The sequence below is a fragment of the Sabethes cyaneus genome, chromosome 1, assembly GCF_943734655.1.
Source record: "Sabethes cyaneus chromosome 1, idSabCyanKW18_F2, whole genome shotgun sequence".
NCBI classification, from domain to species: Eukaryota; Metazoa; Arthropoda; class Insecta; order Diptera; family Culicidae; genus Sabethes; species Sabethes cyaneus.
Genome location: NC_071353.1, coordinates 174,738,272 through 174,762,304, shown reverse-complemented (window position 1 = coordinate 174,762,304; position 24,033 = coordinate 174,738,272). Strand labels below are relative to the sequence as shown.

General features: G+C 39.0%; 1 protein-coding gene across 1 annotated transcript in view; it reads right to left on the bottom strand.

Moving 5' to 3' along the window:
• The window catches only part of LOC128743541 (neuronal acetylcholine receptor subunit alpha-7-like), a 129,121-nt gene that overhangs the window by 16,561 nt on the left and 88,527 nt on the right, over positions 1-24,033 (bottom strand). The window contains exons 4-5 of the mRNA XM_053840142.1: positions 19,495-19,604; positions 10,771-10,951 (exon numbers count right to left, since the gene is read on the bottom strand). Coding sequence (XP_053696117.1) covers positions 10,771-10,951; positions 19,495-19,604 — 291 coding nt within the window. The remainder of the gene's footprint in view (positions 1-10,770; positions 10,952-19,494; positions 19,605-24,033) is intronic.

Here is a 24,033-nt window from a genome sequence, read left to right as displayed (position 1 = left end):
CTGCGAGTAGCGGGAGCGACTGTGCTGTCCAACTGTATCTGGTTCTGGTTGTTGTAATAGAAATAAATGGGTCGCTTTTTGTATCATTCGCTTTTGCTATCTGGTTGCTGCTGGCGACGGTATTCCCTCCCACGGCAGCATAATTACGTTGACGAGATGGAAGATGCACGTTTGCAAAATATTGAGGATGCTCCCAGGATGATGGTGAACCGATTTCTGTAAGCAACCTGCATCCGATTTGTTGTATATCAGTTACTGAATGAAATATTAAAGCAGCTCCAAGGGACTGTTTATTATTGCCGGACTGATGACAACAACAATATTTCTGTTTTCGAACACTCGGACATATGACACACGATGATGGATTTGATTTAACTCCGCTGTTAACGTCTGTCAGACTGCTTACGAGCATACATGAGAGTTTCACCATAAGATTTACTATCACATCTGAATAAGATCTTATCTAAGGCACTGATTTGTTTCCAGTAGAATTATTGCAATGTATTGAAGAGGCATGGTTGTTCGTATAATTTGTTGGTGGGTGGAAAGCAATGAATCTGTATCGGATTTTATGCACAGAAGCGTCAGCATAGAAACTATTCAAAAGAAAACTGTCCGTCAAGAAAGCATGTGCGAAATATATATTTTTTATTCCATCTTTACTTTCTATTACAAGCTACAACAACGTACAAGGTACGAAGTGGAACAGCATTTATGAGAAATAACTGTTGCATTGCATACCTACCTACTGTTTCCCAATTCAATTGCTATTTGGCGGTGAATTTATGTTTGACTGTCGCGAAGTGGAACATCATTATCCTAATTTGCACTTGCACAGACCGCTGCTCTGAAGCATAAACACCTGCCGTGTTAATAGTGTCGCCAGAGTATGTAGATATATCCTCGGTAGAGCGATAGCAAGCATTTCTTTTTACGACCGATAATTTGCATACCAGCCACTAGGACTTGCCACCTTGTCGAGATGCAGAGCATTGCTGTTTCGGGTCTCGTTGCATTTCATTACCAATTGCCAGTGGTCATGAAACTTCTGTCAAAAATAGAACAAGCAGTGGAATGCTGATTGGCTACCGACCGAATGAGCAGAGAAAACTGCCGTTAAATGCACAATAAGCCCACTCGGGACCTGTTAGCTGATGATTTGTATTGTGTTTGATTTTTATGTTTCATTTATGTATATGTTTTTTGTTGGTTATTGTGTACAAGGTGAATTGTCAATGTTGGGTAAAGTGTGTTTTGCATATCGCTACCGTTTACTAGTAACAGCACAGTCATAAGGGTAAATGTATTAAGTGGAATAATTTTGCGTTTACCTGACACTAATATTTGTTCGGTTTTCGTTTCGACACTTATTTATATACGTTATTTCAAAGCTACCATCTTGCGCTACATTTCAGTACAATTAGAAAAACGTTATAAATTACGACTGGAGCGGTGAAACACGATCCTTTCTCACTTAGCATTAATTGGTTCCGCTGCGTCAATAGTATAGATATATTGCACCTGTTTTGTAGTCTGATGTGGGTGCGGTTGTTTCGTGCTCCGTGAGAAAAGAACCATAATTTTGTAATTGCCTTGTAGCAGCGGTAGAAACCAAGTATCTCGTTTTCTGCTATAGTTTAGCAAAATATAAAATAAACATTTCTGTTTGCGCTTGGGATAGGCTCCAGCAAGAAAGGTGATAAATTAAGTACTCCCATGGAAGCGAAATTCGATCCCAGCACGCCTAACTGGGATCAGCCGAAGGACTAACCTCAATTTGAAACTGGACCTGTAAGCTTGCCCAGCCACGTTTTCAACCGCTGAGAATGGAACATTCGTTGCACAATTGGTAAGGCCATTGCAAATTATTTTTAAAGCTTTTGTCACCCCCCCCTGGGAAATTGACTTGAAAGATCGGGGGGCAAAAAAATAATTTGTAGGATATGAGTTAAATTTTTTTATAAACTCAATTGTCCGTGGGCTCTACAGCCTGAAAAACTCGAAAAATGAGTGTATGAGTTGAGTTACCGCTTCTAGCACGATACAGAAATGAAAATTCAAACAATGAAATTTCCGAAAATCTTCCAAAAAAATTTCTTCAGTTTTTGTCTTTTTTCGTAGATTTTTGCATGGAAAATAATAACGTATGCACTAAAAGCAAGAATAGATTTGGTTTTCGCTATAGCAGAAAAATATATTTGTAATGGCCTAAATTGAAGTTACCACACGGTCAACAAGGAATGGGGTTGTAGATCTCCTTTCGAACTTTTTGTTTTCGAAAACAGACACTGATGAAGCCTGCATGTCGTAGGCGAAATGCGTATCCGTCCAAATAAATATTAATAGTGGAATTTATTTTGGAAAAAGTTTTTTCTTTCCCTTAATTTCAGGTTTCGTATTCTACCAAGACGCTCCGAACACTTCAGTACACTTTGAGTTCATTTTGAGTTTTTATACGAATTAGAACTGCAAATAGGTACATATTCTAGGTGACAAATTTTATGTTTAATGTTTGTACATGTGTACACTATAAACAGTAGAGTAAAATTTTTACATTTTTAGTGAAACTCTTTAGTCCTTGCACCATAAGTAAGGTTCGTCATAAGGAATGTCACTTCGTCTTAAAAAAGATTTTCTTTTCGTGTGACTATAGTGTGACACATATGTATTCGAACAAAAACAAAGTCATATATTTTTGTAAATTAAGGCTGAATTTCTTTAAAATGCATCCCCATAACATGACCGCTGATGAATTTTGGTATCGTGGTACATCCCGTTTGTGTTTTGGAACGTCCATGATCGAAACCGACCACAACCGATCATTTTGAGCATGATGCGGCGTTTGAAGAACAAAAAACTTCTCATCAGAATAGATCACTTCTGAAACACCGTGCCAACAGAGCAGCAGTTTGCATCTTTCCTGCCGTTTTTGGTTTGTTGCTTCCGTTAATCCATGGATTTTACGTTTTTTAAATGCTTTCATGTCCAGATCCATTTTAAAAATTCGACGAAAAGATTTCCTTTTGATATTCGGCTGAACTGATTCCTTTTGATATTCGGCAAATTTGATATTTAATTTTCCGTGCGGACCGGTCGCAATTGCGACGAATTCGTTCTCGAACAATCTTTTCGATTTCTGCAGTTCTAACGCTTCGTTTTCTTCCGGTTGCTACAGATTCCGTCTCAACAAATCTTTTTAGTGTATAGTATACAAATTCTCTTTTTATGCCGTGATGATTGAGGTCACGAAAAATAGTGCCGCATGTAGCACCGTTTCACAATTTATTTATTATCAACGACCGTAACTCAAACTCTGGTACGTACACACCGAACGAGACACAATACGAAAATGAAACTATATCAAGTAAGACTTAAGTCATGATGCCACACCCACATGGTCTTAGTTTGATTGTATTAATTGTGTATACCGCTGCAAGCATAAAATGATTTTTGTTCGAATATATATGTGTCACACTGTACAATGAACAAAGAACAATTCTTTACAAATATCTCTGTATGTATTTGTTAAGCCTTGTAGATTACTTATTCAACTTCCTTAAAATTGATTGTAAGTATCATAGCTTAAAATTTCAAGTATTGATTCCGATCCGAATGATCCGCAGATTCTCTTCAACATATTCAAATTTTTTTTCTCTCTATAACGTAAAATGTAATCGAAGATATCCAGAACTACAATTGACTAATAACAACAGCGTGACAGGACTTGATGTTGCTATTTTCACTGTGAATTTACTAAGAAGCATTTTCGGACGCATCATATTTCGAAATCTCTTCCTACCGTAGGATCTTCTGTTGGCAGAATTATTGACATTTCCGAGTTTGGCACTTGGCCAACCAACAGTAAGCACAGCCAAGCCGCGTTATCTGCACTGTTCAGGATTCACGCCAACTGAAGTCAAAACTTAATCTGCCGCATCGTATTGCACATTTAAATTAGCTTTCTGGCGCGATTCGATGCTTGCTCTCTACAGTGCATAAAGGACTGCAACACCTCCCCCCTACGGCGATAGGAAAGAATAAATCAAAGAACGTTATATTCAGATGATGCCACCCCGCTGTGAATGACGACAATGCAGATAGCGATAGCGTACGACTTGTAATCTTGTAATCTGTATTTATTTTCTTCTGCCAAGGGCTTCAGCGCTGCACAGAATACCGTCTTATCCGGTAACGTTCAGTCTTGGATCAAATTTCACGCTTTGCGCGCAACACTTTTCTTCGCTGGTCCGCTTTCGTGTGAATAAAGTAACTTTTAGTTGGCAGTACGTACCACAATACTAAGTTGTCGCAGCATAACAACTGCAAGGAGATTATAACGAGATTATTTGTGCACAATAGCGGGAAATTAATTTTTTCTTCATCTTTTCCATTTTCTCGACCGTAAACCTGTCGGTTGCTGTATATTGTTCCGTTGCTGCTTTTTCTACAGTTGTCAGTATGAAAGTCGAGCTTCCTGCGCTTGTTGGCGTAAAACTAGGCTGTCACGAAGTCCTTCAGGGTCCATGCATTTCCCAATTGTGCGCTTAAATATTTGGTTGGGACTGATTTGTATTCACAATCGACACTGGCAGTGATGTCCTTTGTGGATCACAAAGATGCTGCCAAAGATTTCAGAGCAATTCAATGAAAGTCACAAATTGAAATAAGAAAGACGTTGAGTGATACAATCAATTAATTAATCAATCTAATATTCACTCAGCCAATTTTATTCTGGTGATTGATAGTCTCCCAGATAGCTTCGAGGTACGATGCTGGTCTAACAAGTCAGTCGTCGCATGTTCGAATCTCATCTGGGAGAGGCTGTTAGAGTCTACAGGATCATAGCACCGGCCCCGCCATTGTCCTATACTCTAACAGCTGGCTGCGAAGTCTGCCGAATAAAAATAGAAAGTCAAGTTATGATAAAGGGGAATGTAGCACTTTTTCTGCTCCTATTGATAGAGCTATAATATTTGCCATGTTTACTACCATTTAATAAATATTTGTATATACAAAAAAAGTAAAGCAAAGCAATACATTTTGACTGAATTTGGCCTTCTGCTTTTATGTTCGATAGACTTCGCAGTCAACTGTTAGCGTTCACGAGAATTGCGGGGCTAGTACAATGACCTTTCCAACTATTTAGTTTATAAGGTAAGGATCAAGTACGTATAACTGCTCCCAAATAAACTTAAGTTAAGCTCTGGGTTCGAATAATGACGTTGCATGACCGGTCATCAATTATTCAGCGTAACTCAGGAACGAAAAATAATACTATCGAAAAATTTTTGTCAGTTAAAGGTTAGAAATTGACAAATAATAAAAAAAAGTAAAACATAGTTTTCCTCCTCTGTCTGTAAAAAAATTAGTACACATAGATACACGGGTACCAACGAGCCACATGCCCTGGCGGGTGTTGTGTGTTCAAATCCGGTTATAATCTCAGATTATAGCTTGGTTCGACCCATGCACCTTCCAGCATTGGACAAAAGGTAGGAATCACAAAGACAACTTGTTAAGCGTAGCTACCTATTACCCCCCCCCCCTAGGAAGGGGTCCTTTCCACTCTTTCTCCTCCATTCCCAAAAAATCCTTCTTCATTACTTTCCCTTACCGTCCCTGCATCAATTGTAGAACCATCGTATCAAAAAAATATTAATATATGCCTGACCGCATTTCAAGGTCAAAAGACTAAAAAACACTAGTTTAGTCAAGAAAATTTGGTGACAATCTGTATTTCTCCTTGATTGCTGAGGAAATATGGTTCTATTTTTTCCAAAAATTGGTGTATTCAAAAATAGAAACATTTTCAATGGAGTTTTTTGTCAAAACGGGAAACCTAGAATTGTGTGTACAACATTTCCAAGCCCCTTCAGCTCAAAACTGTATGATAGCCAGTGTACTTCGAGGCTAACTGGAAAGCAAAATACTGATAATAAAATGTACAGAAATAATATGCTTGATACCTAGTTGATGCACAAATAGCGAGTCACGTTTCAGGCAGCACTCAGTTCCTATGTTGCTGGTGACTGCCATACTAAGAAACTTTTATTCGGCCGTGCACAAACTCGCTTGCCTGTACTTTGTATGCTGATGCATATTTGTGGTTAAATATTTCTGGTTTGACTTTGGTGCAAGCTTCATCATAGCAGATCGTCAACATGATCCAAGAACTTTTCTAGCATGACCTTTGGTATGAGTGTTTCACTTGAAATACTTCGAATTCTGTTCCTGCTCCTGTGGGCTGTGGTTTTCCGGAAATCGTTGGATAATAGTTTGTTTGAAATTTTTAAGAACATGAGCTTACCAGTATAACAATTTTCATTTGCTGAAAAACTAGAGTTGTGGGGAGAAGTACAAATGACATTTTTAAACAACATTCTTTTATAGCATAAACTATTTAAACTACCACCTACCAACTTATGTAACTTACTGTATTCGTTTCTCTTTTTCATTGTATATGTGCTGGATTAGGAATAAATTTTCCAATTCACGCTATATTGAAATTCGTTCAATAAATAACTACCTATACGAAAATCAATTCCAACTGCCATACTGTTGTTGCGGATGGAAATATATTTCGTAAAATTACTTTCAGAGGGGGCCCTTTTTTCCTGTGTTCAGTGCATTGCTGCGAGCTAGCACACAGCAAACCAAAAACAAATTTTTTATGTTTGTTCAATTGTCGAATAACGACCAATCGAACAAAATGCTGCTAAATATGCTTTCGATATGCTGTGTCGCCGGGTTCACGTACATAAACGTAGTAAATCATGACAAAAATATTGAAAATAATGTCTTAGTCAGAAGGAGGCCATAAAATTTCCTCACGGGTAGGTACTAAGCGACGTTTGCGGGAACAATTTATGACAAGACTGGTGGAATGTCTTCTGGTATGATATCGCACAGCATGCCAGAAAGCAATGTGCTTGGATAACGGAAACGATCTATGACACAATTAGCCCTAAAGGGTCAATAGGATGCAAATTGATTCATTGGAGCAAAACAGCGTTTACTGGAATGGTCTAGTTTATTTGGCATTTCTTAAAAAGCCTAGGTACAATACAATACAATTCGGAAAATGAATGGAATCTTCTGTTTTTATTCGACAGACTTCATAGCCAACTGTTAGAGTGCCGGACAATTGCGGGACTAGTGCTACGATGCTATTGACTTTAAAAATTGTTTCCAGCCGAATTTCGAACGTGGGACAACGGACAACTACTTTATTAGACCAGAGGCAAATGAGAGTCTCAAATTAAAAAATTATTCAACTTACATCTAACTCATTCATATTTTAATGAAATTACATGTTGGCGCAGCTGGTGAAGCCAAATAGAGACGCGTGGTCGTTGTTCAGTGTTCATGTCAGCCGGTCTAAAATTGTCCGATCAAGAGACCGTAACAAGATATGACACATTCTGATATAATCAAAAGAGTTGAAGACTGTCACAGTGGCTTGTTAAACGCAATCCCCTTCTGGCATGAAAAAAAAACCAAAATAGTTATTATAAACGTCTCAACAGTATCTCAATTTTAAGTAACCGAGATTGTGTTTTTCCATTCAATTCTATGTACTACTATATATTAGCAGTAGAATTGAATGGAAAAAATGTTGCTTATACAAATTCTGATATTTAAAATACATTTTGCGAATAAACTGAATAATCAGGAAGTAAAAACAAAAAATTGTAGTGATACAGTTTGTAATAGATTTGGATAGATGTAACTCATTGAGTCCCAAATGAGCAATATAGGTTCCACTGCTAACAATGTTACGCAAACTTTTTTAGGGGTTATTATGAATCAGGTATTAATTAGAAGTTTAGTTATAATTTTTGTTATTTTAACCACTGACTAGCATTAATTTATATCAATGAACGGTTTTTATAATTTATCTAATTTATATAACAACCATTGTAGCACGAAGAAGTTGATAATAAAATAATACAGCCTGTTATCATTTTATTAAGGTTCCTGAACGGGCGATTAATGGCGAAAGATCTAAGACTATCAAAATTAAATGCATTTAAAAGCACTTGAATCAACAGGTGCGACTATTATATATGCACTGTCTGCGGCATCTTAATTGAGAATATCTGCCTCCTCTTCTGCTGTCACTTGATATTCCAACACCAGCCAACGTGATTTTGCGAAAGCCAAAAATTTTAGCGCTTCCCTACCTACCGGTCAGTACCGCGCACAATTTGATGATTTTCCGGCTGAGAGAAGTGAGAAGAGATTTATAGCCTCTCCAAACTAATGGCATCCACATACCTAACGGTAGAGAAAAACAGAATGGATGGGTAGCGGGCATTCGTCGAAAATGTTGCGAAAATGATAGCCCAGAAGTCGCAAAGCTTTCACCTGCTTCCGGGGCAAAATCTGGAGAGTGACAAATGTAATTGTCGTATGGGTGCCCTGCCAGAAGGGCAGATAATAGATGGCTGTAATGGCTTTTGGGTAATTATGAGGAAGTTTTTCCAGTACCAGTTTAATTCTAGATTAGAAAAGAGGTCAAATGCGAGTAGTGTCGACAACTCACGCTTTCATGAATTAATGAGAAAACTTTCCAGTTTACTGATTACCATGCGTCAACATCAATCTCGACTAAAGCAAAGGGTAAATCGATTTCTGTTCTATATCGAATAGACGAACCGCACTTCAGAAGCAGAACCGTAAACAGATTATTTAAATTTGCAATCACTTGGACACAAATATGTGTGTTTATCATTATGTCTGTCGGCATCTTGCCAACACCGGACAGGCAATCGTTTGATGCAAAAGATAGTACAATACTGCTGTCCGTCGACTGTCATTGGTTCAGTGCATGCAAGAGGGACTTTTGCTGTCGTCTGGTAGCCTCGACGAATGGAATGTCATCTCTAGTACAAAGGCTATCGGAATCCGATTTTCATTGATACTCTAAGCTTTAGTGAGAGTCAATGTTGACGAAACTATTCACCGTGAAATGTTGCGATGTTTTACCCTCTGCTTCGGATGGAAAGTTATGGATTGCACGATACAAACGTACCAGGCAAAAGGGACTTAGATCTTTGTGAACTTTAACTAAAATGATCAATACAGCGCATTGTGCAATTATAAGTGCAACGAAAAGTACGATTCTATTTGAATTGTTCTGTTGTTTTAGCGCTCTTATTCGTTGAATTCTACAATGATGTCAAAACCGCATTGTTACAAACCATTGCGCACTATTTAAGAGCTCAGTTTTAAATGGAATCAATAGTACACATAAGTACTTTTCTTTGTAAACATTCCTGGTTAATTAAAAAATATTGGTCTACAAGATGAACGAAGCCATTGCCACTGTTTTCGGTAGGTTTTATATTCTTTTAAGAATATCAGTTTACAGAAACAGTGCTCTAGCCTTTATGGTCGATTCGACTTACAAATATGGTCTATTAATTGAATTGTTTGATGTATTTCACATTTTTATCACGTCATTTGACCGACACATCTGGTAGCAGCCCTCGCGAAAGTGCAAACCTCGAGCAATGACAATGATGATAAACCAGGATGAGCGAACTTTGATAGCTCGCTAACCTGTAACTTTCCCAATACAGACAGAATTGACTTTACAGCCAACCTAAGCACGAGCGTTGAAACACGAAATGACGGCCACCGGCAGTTTATTGTGCCACCCACTAGGGCGGGGAAGCCGTCCTAGTTCGATCCGGCCGAAGGACCAGGCAAAATAAATTATGTTTTATATGCTGGTTCTTTTCAAGAAGAACCAGAGCACAGCGATGAGGATGGTTATTTTACCGCGGAGATTTTCCATAGTTAGTCCTGATCCTCGGAATACGTCGGTTAGTGTTGCCCGGTGCCAAATACCGGCTCGGGTGAATTATCTGATGTTCCGTGGGGTTTTATCATTATTGATGCCGTTCTGCGATAATCCGGCAAATAATGGTATCGTTCGGTAGGCAGCGCGGGCAGCAGTTGGGGTTGCACGATTGGATCCGTTTTTTGGCAACAGGCATATTGCAGTGGTAATGCTGTTGACCTAGCTTCGAAAGCGCAAAAGAATGGGGCAATTTATTTCTGCAAATTTTGTAAGCGGTGGGCTTTTATTGTGCGCTCGGTTGTCGGCGGACAATATTGATATTTAGATTTTGAAGCGATTGCCTGTTCCGAGCACAAATTGCCAGTGTCAGTAGTGTTAGTATGGTCACATGAACATTTCAATTCGTATCCAGAGGAAAACTAGCACTGAATAGCTGGTTGGATACTTCGAATAATTAGTAGCCTATCCGACATCGATTCCAACCAAGCAAACACCGATAAGTTCCAATGAGCAATTAAAATAATATAAAACAACATTCTGTAAAAATATAATAGCAGCCATTTTATAAATTGTTTCGATTTTCATTATTCAAATGTAAAAAAAAATCATTTAGCAATTGTATACCTATTGTATTATTTCTACTATGACTTTATAATCACTTGTATAGAAACAATATTCCCATTAAATAACGACCACAGTTCCATGTTCATTACGGTCTACACAAAGCCATTAATTTGAGCTCTCTGTACACAAGTTTTTGCTACAATTGAAACTGTGACGGGAGCCTCGCTGGAGATTCGTCGCTTGCCGCAGCTCGCTTTGATTATGTTGTTCCAAAATGGCTCCCCCGTTTCCTGGGGAGCTTCGTTCTATAATTGAAACTAACGAGCCAAACTTCATTCGCTGGATTATTCTTACTGGCAAGAAAATGAAATAAATTTCCACTGCTTTTTTCCACTCACCTGAAAGCCATCGTACGTCCAGGAGCCGAACTTCATCTCGCACCGTTGATCGTCGAACGGGAACCAGGTGATGTCGATCTTGCAGGTGGACTTGAAAATACCTGGCGGCACGTACAGACAGGAACCGTTATTTCGGACCACCACATTGGTTGGATAAGTTCCGTCGAAGCCTTCATCGGCGCTGCAAGGAGAGAACGTACGAACATAACATGAAAAAGTGGGAAAAATCCGACTTACCCGCTGAGTGCGAAACCGCAAAACGGAAAAGTTTCTTCGTTCAAGCTAATTGTCGATAATAAAGGCTAAATGGGTGGGAATTCACCTCCAGTTTCGGGAAGGAAGGGAAAACACTTATGGTAAGTGGACTGCGAAGTGACATAAATTACAACAGATTATGGAACTTTGTTACGACCCTGTACTTGTTAAGTGTGTTGTTCTTTCTTATCACAAAACCGAAACGAGTTGTTGATGTTTGTCGTCGCAAACTTTGGTCATGGTATGTTTTATTGGATTCTTCTACGGGAACTTTTTTCTGTTCGCTGTCGTAATATTTTCGAAAACTTAAAAGAACAAAATTTCGAACAAAATATTTACTGGTTGATTGATGTTTCCGATCCTGAGTTAGCATCGACTGCTGTAGTGAAAATGTCACTAAACCCCATCTAAACTTTATTTAGATCCTGAACCGACGACGGTCGGCAACCGTTACAGTTGACTTCGCACTCTCGTAAATAATCGAACGGTCTGTGCCGGTCGATCTTAAATGTGCAAATAAAGTCGTGAAAAAAGTTGATACTTTCTGTCATCATTACCGACTTTCCGGGCTCTACGCACGATGCGATAAAATTTCAATTTTACACAGAACCAACGACTGCAGCCCTAGCTAGCGGAGTGCGAGCTAGTAAAAACTCCTGCGGCGAAGCAGCTTTACGGCGTGACGATATCAGATCAAACCTTCCGCTTGGTCCGTCTTGATACGCTTTTGGTTGGGCCTTTAAAGAGAGGGTAAGTTTTTTTCTCTCCGGCTATTCCAACCAAACACACTGTATGTTTACGATGCTTTGAGTTTCTTTTTGCTGAAATTTTGAGAATCCAGTAAACAGTTCACTTACCGATCTAGGAATATGTTTATGAAACATTTACTAAACATTACTAAATAGTTTACTAAACATTAATCAAAATTCTCATTGTGCATTAGCACATCAGTAAACAAATCACATCCCTGCCTATCGTCCACTAGGTCTAACGTTCCGTTCTTTCCAAACCATTAAATAGTGGCTTTTGAAGCCGATTTTTGCGGTCACACTCCTACATAAGGAACTAATCGATGATAAAAAAATTACTTATATAATAACTAACTGTACCCTGCGTGCGTGCGTATTCAATTGTACACAAATTGAAGTAGCCTGTTGAATGTCTTCATCTACATTCCTGTCATAAAGACGTACCAATCACCTTCCTTCCACTTATTTGTTTAGAACAGCAACTGAGTCTGCTTTGATAAGCGAATGGTCGTGGGTTCGAATCTTATTAGAATCAGGCCATTCGATGTCAAAGTGACTCTAGCATGATGAGTTTATTCTTAGGCCCCTAATCACCCTCTCTTCATGCTGAATTCTATATTATCCCGATAAGGCCTTTGCACTGTCAATGTCAGTGACCCTTATAGTTAAATGCACTGGTTAGCTGTGCCAGGGAGGCTATAATTGGGGACAGCGCTGTCATGTGGAACGAGGTGGGTAAAGCAGAGAAAGCATTTAAGGATGGGTATAACCCAATTACGCACAACAACATGAGCATATCGCTCACTCAATAGTGATTATAGCAAAGAAATGCAATGCGGGTCATACTACAAACACTCGGGCGATATCACATTAGATAAACGATACTGGTCGCAGTGATGAGTCCATACAGGAGAAAAAAGAGATAGAGTGTTACATGAGAGGCCGGAGGGGCCTCGGCTAAGTTCACCCCAGGTTCCTGGTCGAACCACTCGTGTGGTTCGAAACCGTGTAGGGGCTGGGCTCTCAAGACCTCTTTTCTCACTCGGAATACCATTACCAAACCTAAATAGAGGTGATTTTTGCGGGGGGCTGCCCTTCCGCAATGGCCGGCGCTTCACACGGCGGGTCACCGTCAACACTCGCGGGATGCGGTCGTCTCGCCCTGAATCATCTAGTGTTACTAAAGATAGTTTTTGGTCGCATTGTTAGTGACTAATGTTTCATGGAAGAGCCTTAAATTTCTCGAGTTCGATTAGATTTTGAGCAATGCAAAAATTTCCGTTTTATTTGAGTATGAGAGCCCACCCTTCCGAGTTGTTTCCGAGTCTAGACGGAACATACAGACAGAAATTTATTTTTACTTATATAGATATATATGAAAGCACACTGTCAACGACCGAGACTTGAAGATCACTTGCGGACAATCGCGACAACTGGCGGTAGATCGCGATCCGCCGAGACGACAATAATGCTGGCTAGGAAGGCGAGCAGGATTTCTTCTTGGCACAAGGCACACCAATAATTGATAGTACTTTAATGTTTTATTAAACACTCCGACTGACCTAGTTGCTAGCCGGTGACCGTGTTACTTGAATTCTATCTTGGTACTGATGCCGGTTAACTGGTTGAATGTGCTATTTATAAGTTTTTCGATATAAGCAAAAGATATGTCGAGAGCAACACCTTTAATCAATATGGATCATTCTATATGAATTCAATTCAACTATCAGTAGGGTGTGTCTATCGAGATTAATGAATTTAGATTAAATTGAATACAAGTGGCAGACAAGTATTTAAGTAGATTTAAGATTTAGATTTAACCATTTAGAAATTAAGCCCTAGTCTGAGTTGAGTATTTAACACACACTATTGGTAGTAAATTCAAAATATAATTTTTAAAACTTGTTTTTTTTGCTCCATGTCTTACAATATCAAGAAAAAACATGAGCAGCGAGGAACCAAGAAAAAACGATGATCGAGAATGCTGTATGTAACTGGACTTAAATGTGAGCCTACCAACGAATACCTTTTTCCAATTCAGTGAGGCTGAAGAAAATCCATTTTTTTCATGCTGAATTCTTTTTCCCTCATGGATCCTGTTCATGAACGTTGGGAATGTGATTTTCTCAAACATCAAAAGCAGACATACCGTCTGATACAAAAAGAAAGCAGCAGCTGTTCTTCAGCCCAAAAATAAAAATATTAATAAAAAAGTTTGCTCTGTAATATCAATCTGAAACCGCAAAATAAACCTTCCATATTGGATCACTCATAACGTTCAGTCAACCCGTTCGGTCGTACAAGGAAAACCATTAACCTGTGACGGCTTCGTTTCCGCCAAGCCACAAATTCAGTATCGCATCAAAGCATCTGCCGGGCATCCGTTAAAGGTTTTCCACCTCTTTGTGCACGAGTCTTGTGCACACGGAAGTGGAATACGAAATCGGAATTGATTTCTCCGCCATTCCAATCGTCCCTCACGAGCCGGTCGGTCTTCTGTTTGCTGTTTCTGTTTTCTATATCCTGTCTATTTCTCTCCATCGCGCACCGCTATCCATGCACGGTTTCCGGGTCTCCTCCGCACGATGATGAAATTTTTCCCGACGGTTTCGTTTCCGACGAGCTCATCACTTCAAACAACAGGTTTTTCCTTCTGGACGGCAGCGGAATCGTCGAGAGCCGGGAATTAAATTCAAACGATTTATTTTCCCATCCAATGACACCCTCTTCTGGTTTCTTCTGGTTCCAGCCAGCGGAGGTGTTTTTTGTTTGTTCATCCGTATGATGCGGTGCAATGCGTTGGCTTCTCTTTTTATTGGCCATAGCTAACGATCAATTGTAGCCATATTTGTATTTGTAAATCTATATTAATAGAACACAATGTATGTTTGTTTGTATCTCCTTAAATCAAAATCACGTGACGCAAAATGAGCCGAACTTGGCACACGTATTCTTTGCTATTGGGAAGGACATTCCGTGTGAGTTCGACATTCCTCTTCTCATAAAAAAGAGAGGGTCTCATAAGAACGGTTCTGCTACATTTAATTATTGTTGACTAGCACTTTAAGTTCAAATATTAATCAATGAAATTTTTATTATGACTTATAAAATAGAAAACTAGAATTCAAAGCCTTTATTAGTTGTAGCTTTTTAGGGTCCATGATTAAGGAAGACGAACATTTGACAAATGCGTTTTTTTGGCTTTGGTATCATCGGTTTCTTTTTAGACTTGAAAAGAGATTACTAATTTCACTGAAACACTCACCAAAGTACGAAAGGACCAAGATTATTCTGGATCTCTTAGGCCGCTCTCTGACTGTGATTATGGTCAGAACTTATAGGTATGTAGTGTAGAAATAATTTATAAAATATCAAGACCTTTCGCATTTCTTTTATTTTGCTTTCTTGGGAAAGGGGATTTAGATGCGAAAAATGAAAAATTTGAAAATAGTCGCAAAGTTATGTTATCCCTATAGTTGTTCAACCTTTTGTAGAAAATATACCAAATTGGAAAGCTGGAATTTACACAAAACCGTAGAGCATTTCATATTTTAAGTGTAAAGAAATTAGAATGTGTGTCAAAGACAATCATCGAAAGAAAATTCAAGTAGCTCTTCAAGTGGTAATCCAGACAAAAGCCGTTATAGAAGTAATTTTGTGTGACAAATGTACTTCTAGAGTGAACTCAACTAAGCGTTTCATCGGACTCGCAATGGTTTGTCTAGTTTTTGCTTTAGTATCTGATATTGTGAACATTAACATTATAGTAAAAACTAATGGTTTGAATAAGAGTGAACTGCATATCAACTACTGCATAAATGCAGTGGATCGAACTTACGCTACATTTTTTCAATTTTTCCTTTGTACAATCCTTTCCGGAAAATCGGTCATAAATAGGGAACGAATCCTGTTATCATAATCACCTGCAGCAGCTTTGCCCTGTTCAGTTGAACTCTCCCGAAAGCTCTGCGCTGTCACATCCTTTCCAGGCACAAATTTTCATCCATTTGCTGGTAGAGTTGGTCGCACAATTTTACTTCAATGTAGACTTAAAAAACCAAGAAAAGTATTCACGACATCATTTGGAACAAGGCCAAATTTCCGCTAGATAAAGTTTCTACCACCAAAAGGATGACGATAACAGAAGAATAAGCAAAAGAAAAGGGAAAAATACTACAAAACGTACCGCATTCAATCCGGCAGGACGATAACTGCATCCGACGTGTTCGGAGACGAAGATACCGGCCGCCGCCACCGCCGCCAGCGCACACTTCCGTGTTGGCTGTATGTAATTGTGTCGATGAAGTGTCACGGTGGCGTGCGTCGTCTCCCCGGAAAAGCATGTTACCTTCGAGTTTGCCTTGAATATTTTTCCGTCTCGTTTCACTCTAACGACTTCTACCAGAGCGCCAGGCAACTAACACTTCTCGGGTGCAAACAAGCAAATCGAATGACAGAGAGCGAAAAGAAAGTGGAAGAGTGAGATTTCTTTCGGAGGAACGCCGTTAACAACCGCGAGTAATACACCCAGTAATAATGGTTTTAACAATGTTCAATCATACGAACCCCTCCGGTCTTTGGGTTTCGTTAGCTTCAGGCGGCCCGGTAAGCTCGTTTCGCTGTAATAAAAGATAATGGGACATTCAGGTGGTTCGGGACAGGATCGTCCCACTGAAGGAGACTGTATAAGGCACAGTCTCAGATTAAGATTGTTCCGCAGATAGAACTGAGTCAAAAGGCTTGAGAAGTAATTACATGATTCTGACAGTCGGTCAGCAGTCGAACCGCAAAACTGACCCTAATTAAATAGCTGTTATTCATGTCGGGCCGCAAACCCCATCGGACTTAATCAATTTGCAGCAGACGATGTGGCACAAGTGACCCTAGCCAACAGACGGGAAGGACGTGAGTAAAGTACGGAATGTCATGTCAAACTCAGGCCAACAAACTTCGCCCACAGAGTTTCTGTACATGATGAATGCTAGTGCGAGGAGGTGGCACAGTGGAGACGGTTTTCCTTTTCGCACGACCTTCACTACTTGGTACGCCGTCGTCGTCGATTGAAAGTTTGACAAACCAGCTGTAGTCCAGTTTATTCGATGTAAATGAGTTGCTAGCAATATTGTGAGTAAGTATAGATAGGTGATACGATGCGGCTTGGACAGTTTGTTGACGAGGAGAATGCGAAGAGAAGAGCTGCTAGCCAATAATTTTGGTTAGGAATGATTCATTCCAGAGTTTAACTCTTTTTAAAATTTATCGGTTTACAAAACGTTGAGATTAAGTACGTATTACGCGACAAAGATGTAAAAATGAAATTTCACTAACCTTTAATGTTCTGAATAACGTAAACCGAAAAAAATGAAGGTTGCATCTGAGATACTGAGATAGAAAGTTCCAGTTTTCAATATCGAGCAACGAGAAAACATTATTTTTTTAAATTTGAGTTTTTGTAACGCGAATACTAGACACAACACTTATGGTTCTTACAAAAAACATAAATATCTTATTCGCTAACTGGTTTTGGGTATGATGCTACCCATTATCAGAGCGGGGGTCGACCACCATTTTCTTTTAACGTTTTTCCAAAAAAAATTTTTAAATTTGAAAACTGACTTTTCGGGGATTCCGTAGTTTCAGATTTCAGATTAGTGAGTTTCTCGGAAAATGAAAATCCGAGATACTCGGTAAAGATTCACAGTTGTTCCGTTTTTTTTGGATTAACGAGATTTCGATAATTAAATGTTTTACTGAAATGCCTCCCAGTTAGCTTCGAGGTATGACGCTGGCCTAATAAGCCAGTCGTCGTATGTTCGAATCTCGGCTGAGAGAGGCTGTTAGAGTTAATAGGATCGTAGCAACTGGCCCTGCAATTGTCCTGTACTCTAGAAGCTGGCTGATAAGTCTGTCGTATAAAAAACAGAAGGTTAAGTTTCGATAACGGAATGTAGCACCTAGGTTTGCTTTTTACTGAAATCTGTTTCGCTGTACTCTATTGCTAGTGCAACGATCCTACTAACTCTAGCAGCACCGTTCAAGCCAAGATTTGAACATATGACGATTGGCTTGTTCAACCAGCAACGATAGTATTGTTCGGGCAGGCTAGTCATAAACTGGCACGTAGCATTAAATTACTGACCTCTTCCACAGTCCATTGTTTTCCAAATTAGTTTAGTACGAATACTGTCCATTTCCACAAGCACCTCCCGCTTTCCTTTTTTCTTCTCAGCAAGAGGAGGAAGTTTTCCCTGAATAAAGCCATATTACGCACCCTTTTTGAAAACAAATCTCGCTGGCGTAGAAAGTGGCACTTTAAATCGTATAGAATCAGAGCAGACCAAGAAAATTGGCATTCAACTTTCATTGGATAAGGAAATAAACGGAAGAAAAAGAAGAAAAAGAAACGCCCTGAGAAACGACCGTACACCAAATGGTCTTACGATCGGACGAAAATTAAACGCAGATCTGGACCGATGCATCGTAATCTCATCGTTGAAGTGTATTTTCTTTCATTTGTTAGTGAATGGATATCGATATTGCGCTACGGAAATTGCCAAGTTCAGGCTGGTATAAAATATTCACACCAAATGTTGCAACATAAAATTTTATTTCGCCCCACATCGACTATGGATAAAGTTATTCTGTTGAAAACCCTAGTTTTCGATACTTTCGTTTAGTTAGGGGTAGACTGTGGAGTCACTTGAAGCTGCGACAAATATTCAGTTTATTTTATTCTAGGAATTAAAAAATCAAAAGATCAAAGAAAAGCAACTTCAATTCAAATCGATTTGTTGACTCAACACTTTAAAGCACAAAAGTAACCTCATCATTCAATCAATTTATCGCTCACCTTCGCTCGAACCGTTCGCTCTTTCGAAGGAAAGCAAGCAATCGAATAACCTTCCGATGGCTTCGCATAAGGACATTCCAGGTGAGCAGCCGGTAGTTGGCAGTATTGATTGACGAGCATAAAAAAACTACTGGATCGGATTGGTCCAAAGCAGACATTGATGCTAGCAAGCCGGATATCAACAATTTCCTTCGTTTATTTCCTACTTCACGGCAGTGTTCGGTGTGACTTGTGGACCTTTATCGGTTAAAGAATTTTAGTCTAGCTTAAAGTGCTCGCTCAAAGTTTGTCGTTTTATCTTTAATTAAAAACTGAGAAATAACAAAACAAATTAGAACATAGGTAGTCTCTGCTACCTTATGTTTCATGTCAGACAAGAGAACGTCTTGAATGACAAGAAAATATATGCTGTTGGGACAGCGCATCCAAGCTAAGCTGGTTGATAAGCACCACAAGTAGCAATCATGCTGGGTTGAGCGCATGTTTAAATCTTAAAAGTTAAACGATAAATTAGTGAAAATACGTGTAGGTGTATTTACCCATTGCCATCTAAATCGTGATAGTAACTTTTCCCCACCGGAATAACTGATTGCGAAAGTTTTGGGTACGGGTTTCTCTAAACATTGTAAGGCGGCAAGCGTAAGACAGCTTGGTATCCTTGTTTTCTTGTTCTTGTCGTAATTGGATTGGATTTTGTATTTTAAAACCGAGAACAAATGTCCGCCCTCGCTGGAATATCAAGGTTTTATCATAGTTTTGGTAAACAGACGACAGAACTGCTTAGAAGAATTTTAAACATTGACACGAAGTTTCTCTTTTGTGGTGAAAACAAGATTCATATTATCTATGCTGGTTGTATAAGCAACATACCTGTTGTACATCAGCACATCCGGCTTCCAAAGTCGATGTGGTGGTATCCGCAAATCCCGTACGCCACCGTACTCGGTCGAGTTCCACCGGACGTTCATGTCGTTCCATTCCTGAAACACAAGCGAGCGAAAGAAATATATTTGATTAACGCCATTAATTTGTCCTTGTTCAAAAGTTTAGTAAAAAGAAAACTGCTCCAATTTGTATTTTGGAATAAGGGTTTGTTTCAGGAACAAGCCTGTCAGTATGCGTATTCAGTGTGTTCAATCAGGCAGATAATTATTGAAATTTGCGGATAGCATTGAGTTGACAAGGTTAATGTTTAGGCCCTAGGCGGGAGGATGGAAAAATGGAAAAACGAGGCAAATTATGTTACCCAAATAGAATGAAGCGACAGACACACAAACATTCTCACACTTCCTTGTGATCCCACGTTCCCGAGTCCCGCCTGAGAGAGATTGGAAATTCAATTATGTATGTATGGCTCTGGCTGTCGTCGGTTTGCCATGACAAGCAGCCTCCGTCGACGATGATGATGGAGACACCGACGCTGTTTTCAAGCAGTTGATTGGGTTTTATTAAAATTTGCTTTCATATAGTCGGGAAAAATGATTTGATTTTCTTCTTTAACTGACATTGATAGACTAATAATTTCAGACGAGTGCGGTGAATCATTTACCATAAATTTCGTGTTATTGAAAGTGATTACGTTCGTTCCCGATCATGAATATTTGCCCTTCTAATGCCTACCGAACGGAAGAGGGTAATATTTAATTTTCAACCTCGTTGGTACAAAAAACTAACTTTAAAAAAAATATTTGTTCATCCAAGTTTTATTGAGTTTTCTACGAGCGATAAAAACTTTTTTACTTTTTACTTTACGTTTACGTTTAAGTTGGACACACATGAGCATAATATGTACTGCGAATAACGATACTGGCAGAAATTTTTAGCATTTAAATCCTACTTTGTGATAAAACAAAAACAAAAACACGTGTGACAACTAAGCTTGTGATTTACGGGGTTTGCTTCATGTCCCGATATTAATCGTAAAAACTTTCAGATTTGTTTTTTGTACGTTCAAGCTAAATCATGAGTGCGAAGAGAAAATTTATTTCCAAATGTGCCATCATCGTAAAGTCTTCCTTTAATGAAGGTCTATGAAAAACATAACCCATCCGGTGCCTTTCGACCTATTTATTCTAACGTCATAAAAATCAACCCTCTATAGGTACGGTGAGTCTCAATTTCTGCGTTACAGAATCACGTTGCCGTACTTGAAAATTCGTATTCTGATAAAATATTCAGGTACGTTAATCGATGAAGTCTTACTCGTTACAGTCATAAACTGATTTCTAAGGAAATATTAAGTTAATTGTGAAATACTGCAAAACACCGTTGCTTTAAAATGAAATCAATTGCCCCGATTTTGGCAAAAAAATAAACCGTATTCGGCAACACAAAATATTTCACTTCCAAAAATATGCTTAAATATCTGTCAGTTTCCGCATACATGCTTTAAATGACGAAAAAATGATGCCCTCTGTGTGTTCATGGAAAAAAGTTTGCGGTTATAGAATGTTTCGAACAATGATATTTTTACCGCCGTAGGACTACGTCTTATCGCAGGTTGTCAAACACTTACTTGCACCAGGCAGATAGCTCTTGGCGAACTTTTTAAACATAAAATGGTTCCAATCGTTGATTAATAATATTTAGTCAATTTCTAACGCATTTACATTCAATTTTTTCATATCAAAAGAGGGTCTCGATTTTGGCAACATGGGCGACACCCATTTGTTGCCAAATTCGAAATCCTACTGTACAGCAAGTAGGTGATTCTCCAAAAACTTTAACAAATTAAAGTTGAGCGTGCCCATCTGCTCAACATATTTTTTTTTCATCAAAAATTACCCTAAAATCTAGATTCCTTTTACTATATTTATTTAATGCGATTATCTGATACGATGCTGCTTGTTAGAGGGTTAATGCAGATCTTAGTCTCCCCGTATGATCGCGAGCAAGCGAGTAAGAGTGAGAGCAAATTATACACACCTCCGTCAGAAGTGGAACACAACGACAGACGAAGGCAAATGGCCTGAAGCTCATCATTTATGCAAGCCTTTCATCCTTGTCCGGTTTCATCAAGCAGCCTTCCATTATTGTTGTATAGGAGCCCATAAAATTTTTCCTTTCCTGTCCCTCTACGATTTTATTTTGTTTCCTCTAGCCATTTCAAAGTGAAACCGCTTCTCTAAAAAACTTTGCGCGTTAAAAAGTGGATAATGGATTCTTTTCTTCTGGCTATGGGTAGCTGCCACAGGTTTATTCAATACATAAGGCTTTTCCATAGCAATAAAAAAGCTTCAATACTTTCTATAGAAAGGGAAATGTTTTTCCTTACAATAATGATTGATCAAATAAAAGCAAGGTTTACAAAAACTTGTTTGTAGGTCTATAATGTAAACAACAGTTCTATCGTCATATTTCAACAGTATTGAATTTGATTTAGGCCAAACACTCCTTCCAAATTGCCTTATCGGCAGATCAAATAATGTTAGGGCTTTTGACATGCATAATAATAATCGCAAAATCGGAACTTTTTTCTTATAGTTGAACGAAATTTCATTAAAGAAACATTATACTATCTTCGGTATTCATAAGCAGGCTCGATTTCGTGCAGTTAGGCCAGATTTTTTTGCAGGAAGAGTGCACGCTACGAACTTTTAAGTTTATCAATTATCGAATTCGAAAACAGGTTTATCGTTCACGTTAGCACTGCAATTCTTCCGCTTCTTCTTCTTTAGCAGCGTAGAGCCGGGGAGGCTCGAACTTGTCTCCATAGTGTTCGGTTCTGGCCTACTCGTCGCTTATTCTTTGAGCATCTCAATGCTCGGATGTCAGTTTCAAATTGGTCAACCCATCTAGCACGTTGGGCCCCTTTACTCCTGTTTTCGATGGGGGCTATGTAGAGAACAAATTTCGATGCGCAGTCGTCTGGCATTCTTGCGACGTGGTCGGCCCACCGTAGTCTGCCGATTTTTGCCAAGTGTACCATGAGAATTTGTTCAAGTAGTGCCTGCAGCTGTGCCATTCTTCGCTTTTCGTTTGTATCCCGCAAAAATAGTCCGTAATGCCTTTCGTTCAATCAAAGCACTTTTATCTTCCGTAAGCATAGTCACAGTCTGAAGTCCGTAGAGAGCTACCGGTCTGATTAGCATGTTGTACATTGTCAGTTTTGTGCGGTGGTGCTACAATTGATGAACGCTAAAAACATAGACTTTGAATCCAATAGAGACGATTTAGCAATGATTATTTTTAAACTTGCAATAAGGCTTAATTTAGGCTCTAAATGATAATTAAATATGTTATAAATCATTTATCTTTCATTGTTATATTTTACGTCAACTGGAAGAAGCTTAGTTGACAAATGAAAGACTTACTTCTGGCAGGCAAATCAGAAACTGAATTTGGATTTACATCAACTGACTTTTATTTTCAATTGGAGATGTTATAATTTCTTACTAAAAACGTTAATAGTTAATAAAGGTTTAACTATGTACACTGTATTATAAATATTTGAATACCGAAAGTCGAAAATTCACTCTCTTTTGCGCTCGCAGCGTTAGATTCTTCCACGCTGAACTGAAAGCTGCTGATGAAGATAAATGATGAAACGAAAATCCCCTGATTCATTTCATTTATGCGGCTAGTGTGGCATCGTGAAGTACCGTGATGTTTATGTCCGTCGCAGTAGCGAAAGCAGCAACCGGTAGGGTTTCGGTTACAGATTTTCTATCTCACGGTAGTGTCGCTGCTGTGCGTTTGATGGATGAATCTTCGCAGTCACTTTCCCATAAGCACACTTAAGTCGACCACGACCGCAGTGGTGTATGTGACCGTAGCGTCGTAGGCTCGGCAGGAAGAAGCAAAACCAACATCTTGGCCGGTTCAAGGCGAATCGATTCCGGTGGTGTCGATTACCAAAGGGATGCGCGGGGTAAAACGTTGTTTTTTATGGTTAGCGATGAATCAAATGAAACTAGACAGATAAGATTCCAGACAAAATGGTATACTAGCACAGAATTGTGCTTGGACAAGAATCGATTCGCCCCTTATCAGCAGGCTTAATAACCCGTCTGAGCCATTACGGAGAAGTGGAAAATCTCTTCATCATCACTCGCACAGACTGTTACTTGCTGACGTTGGAAGTCTTTCCCGAATATTGCTTGCAGACCTTTCGCTGTGGAAAAACGAGTAATGCTAATTACTATTAGGAGAAATCGCTTTCATTTCCCTTATTCTGTGGCTATTTAATAGCACCACACTCTGCGCAATTTGTGGAAATCATTTGAGTAATATGCCTATCGTGACTAATTGTAACAGAATCTGATTGATGTAGATTTTAATGAAGAAATTTCATACCGACTTGATTAAAGAGATTGTTTTGAGCATTCAATTTTTTATAATCATTATTCATATTCCAGGTAGGGCACATCACCACAGCGAAACACTCTAAATAGTAACATAACCTCTAAA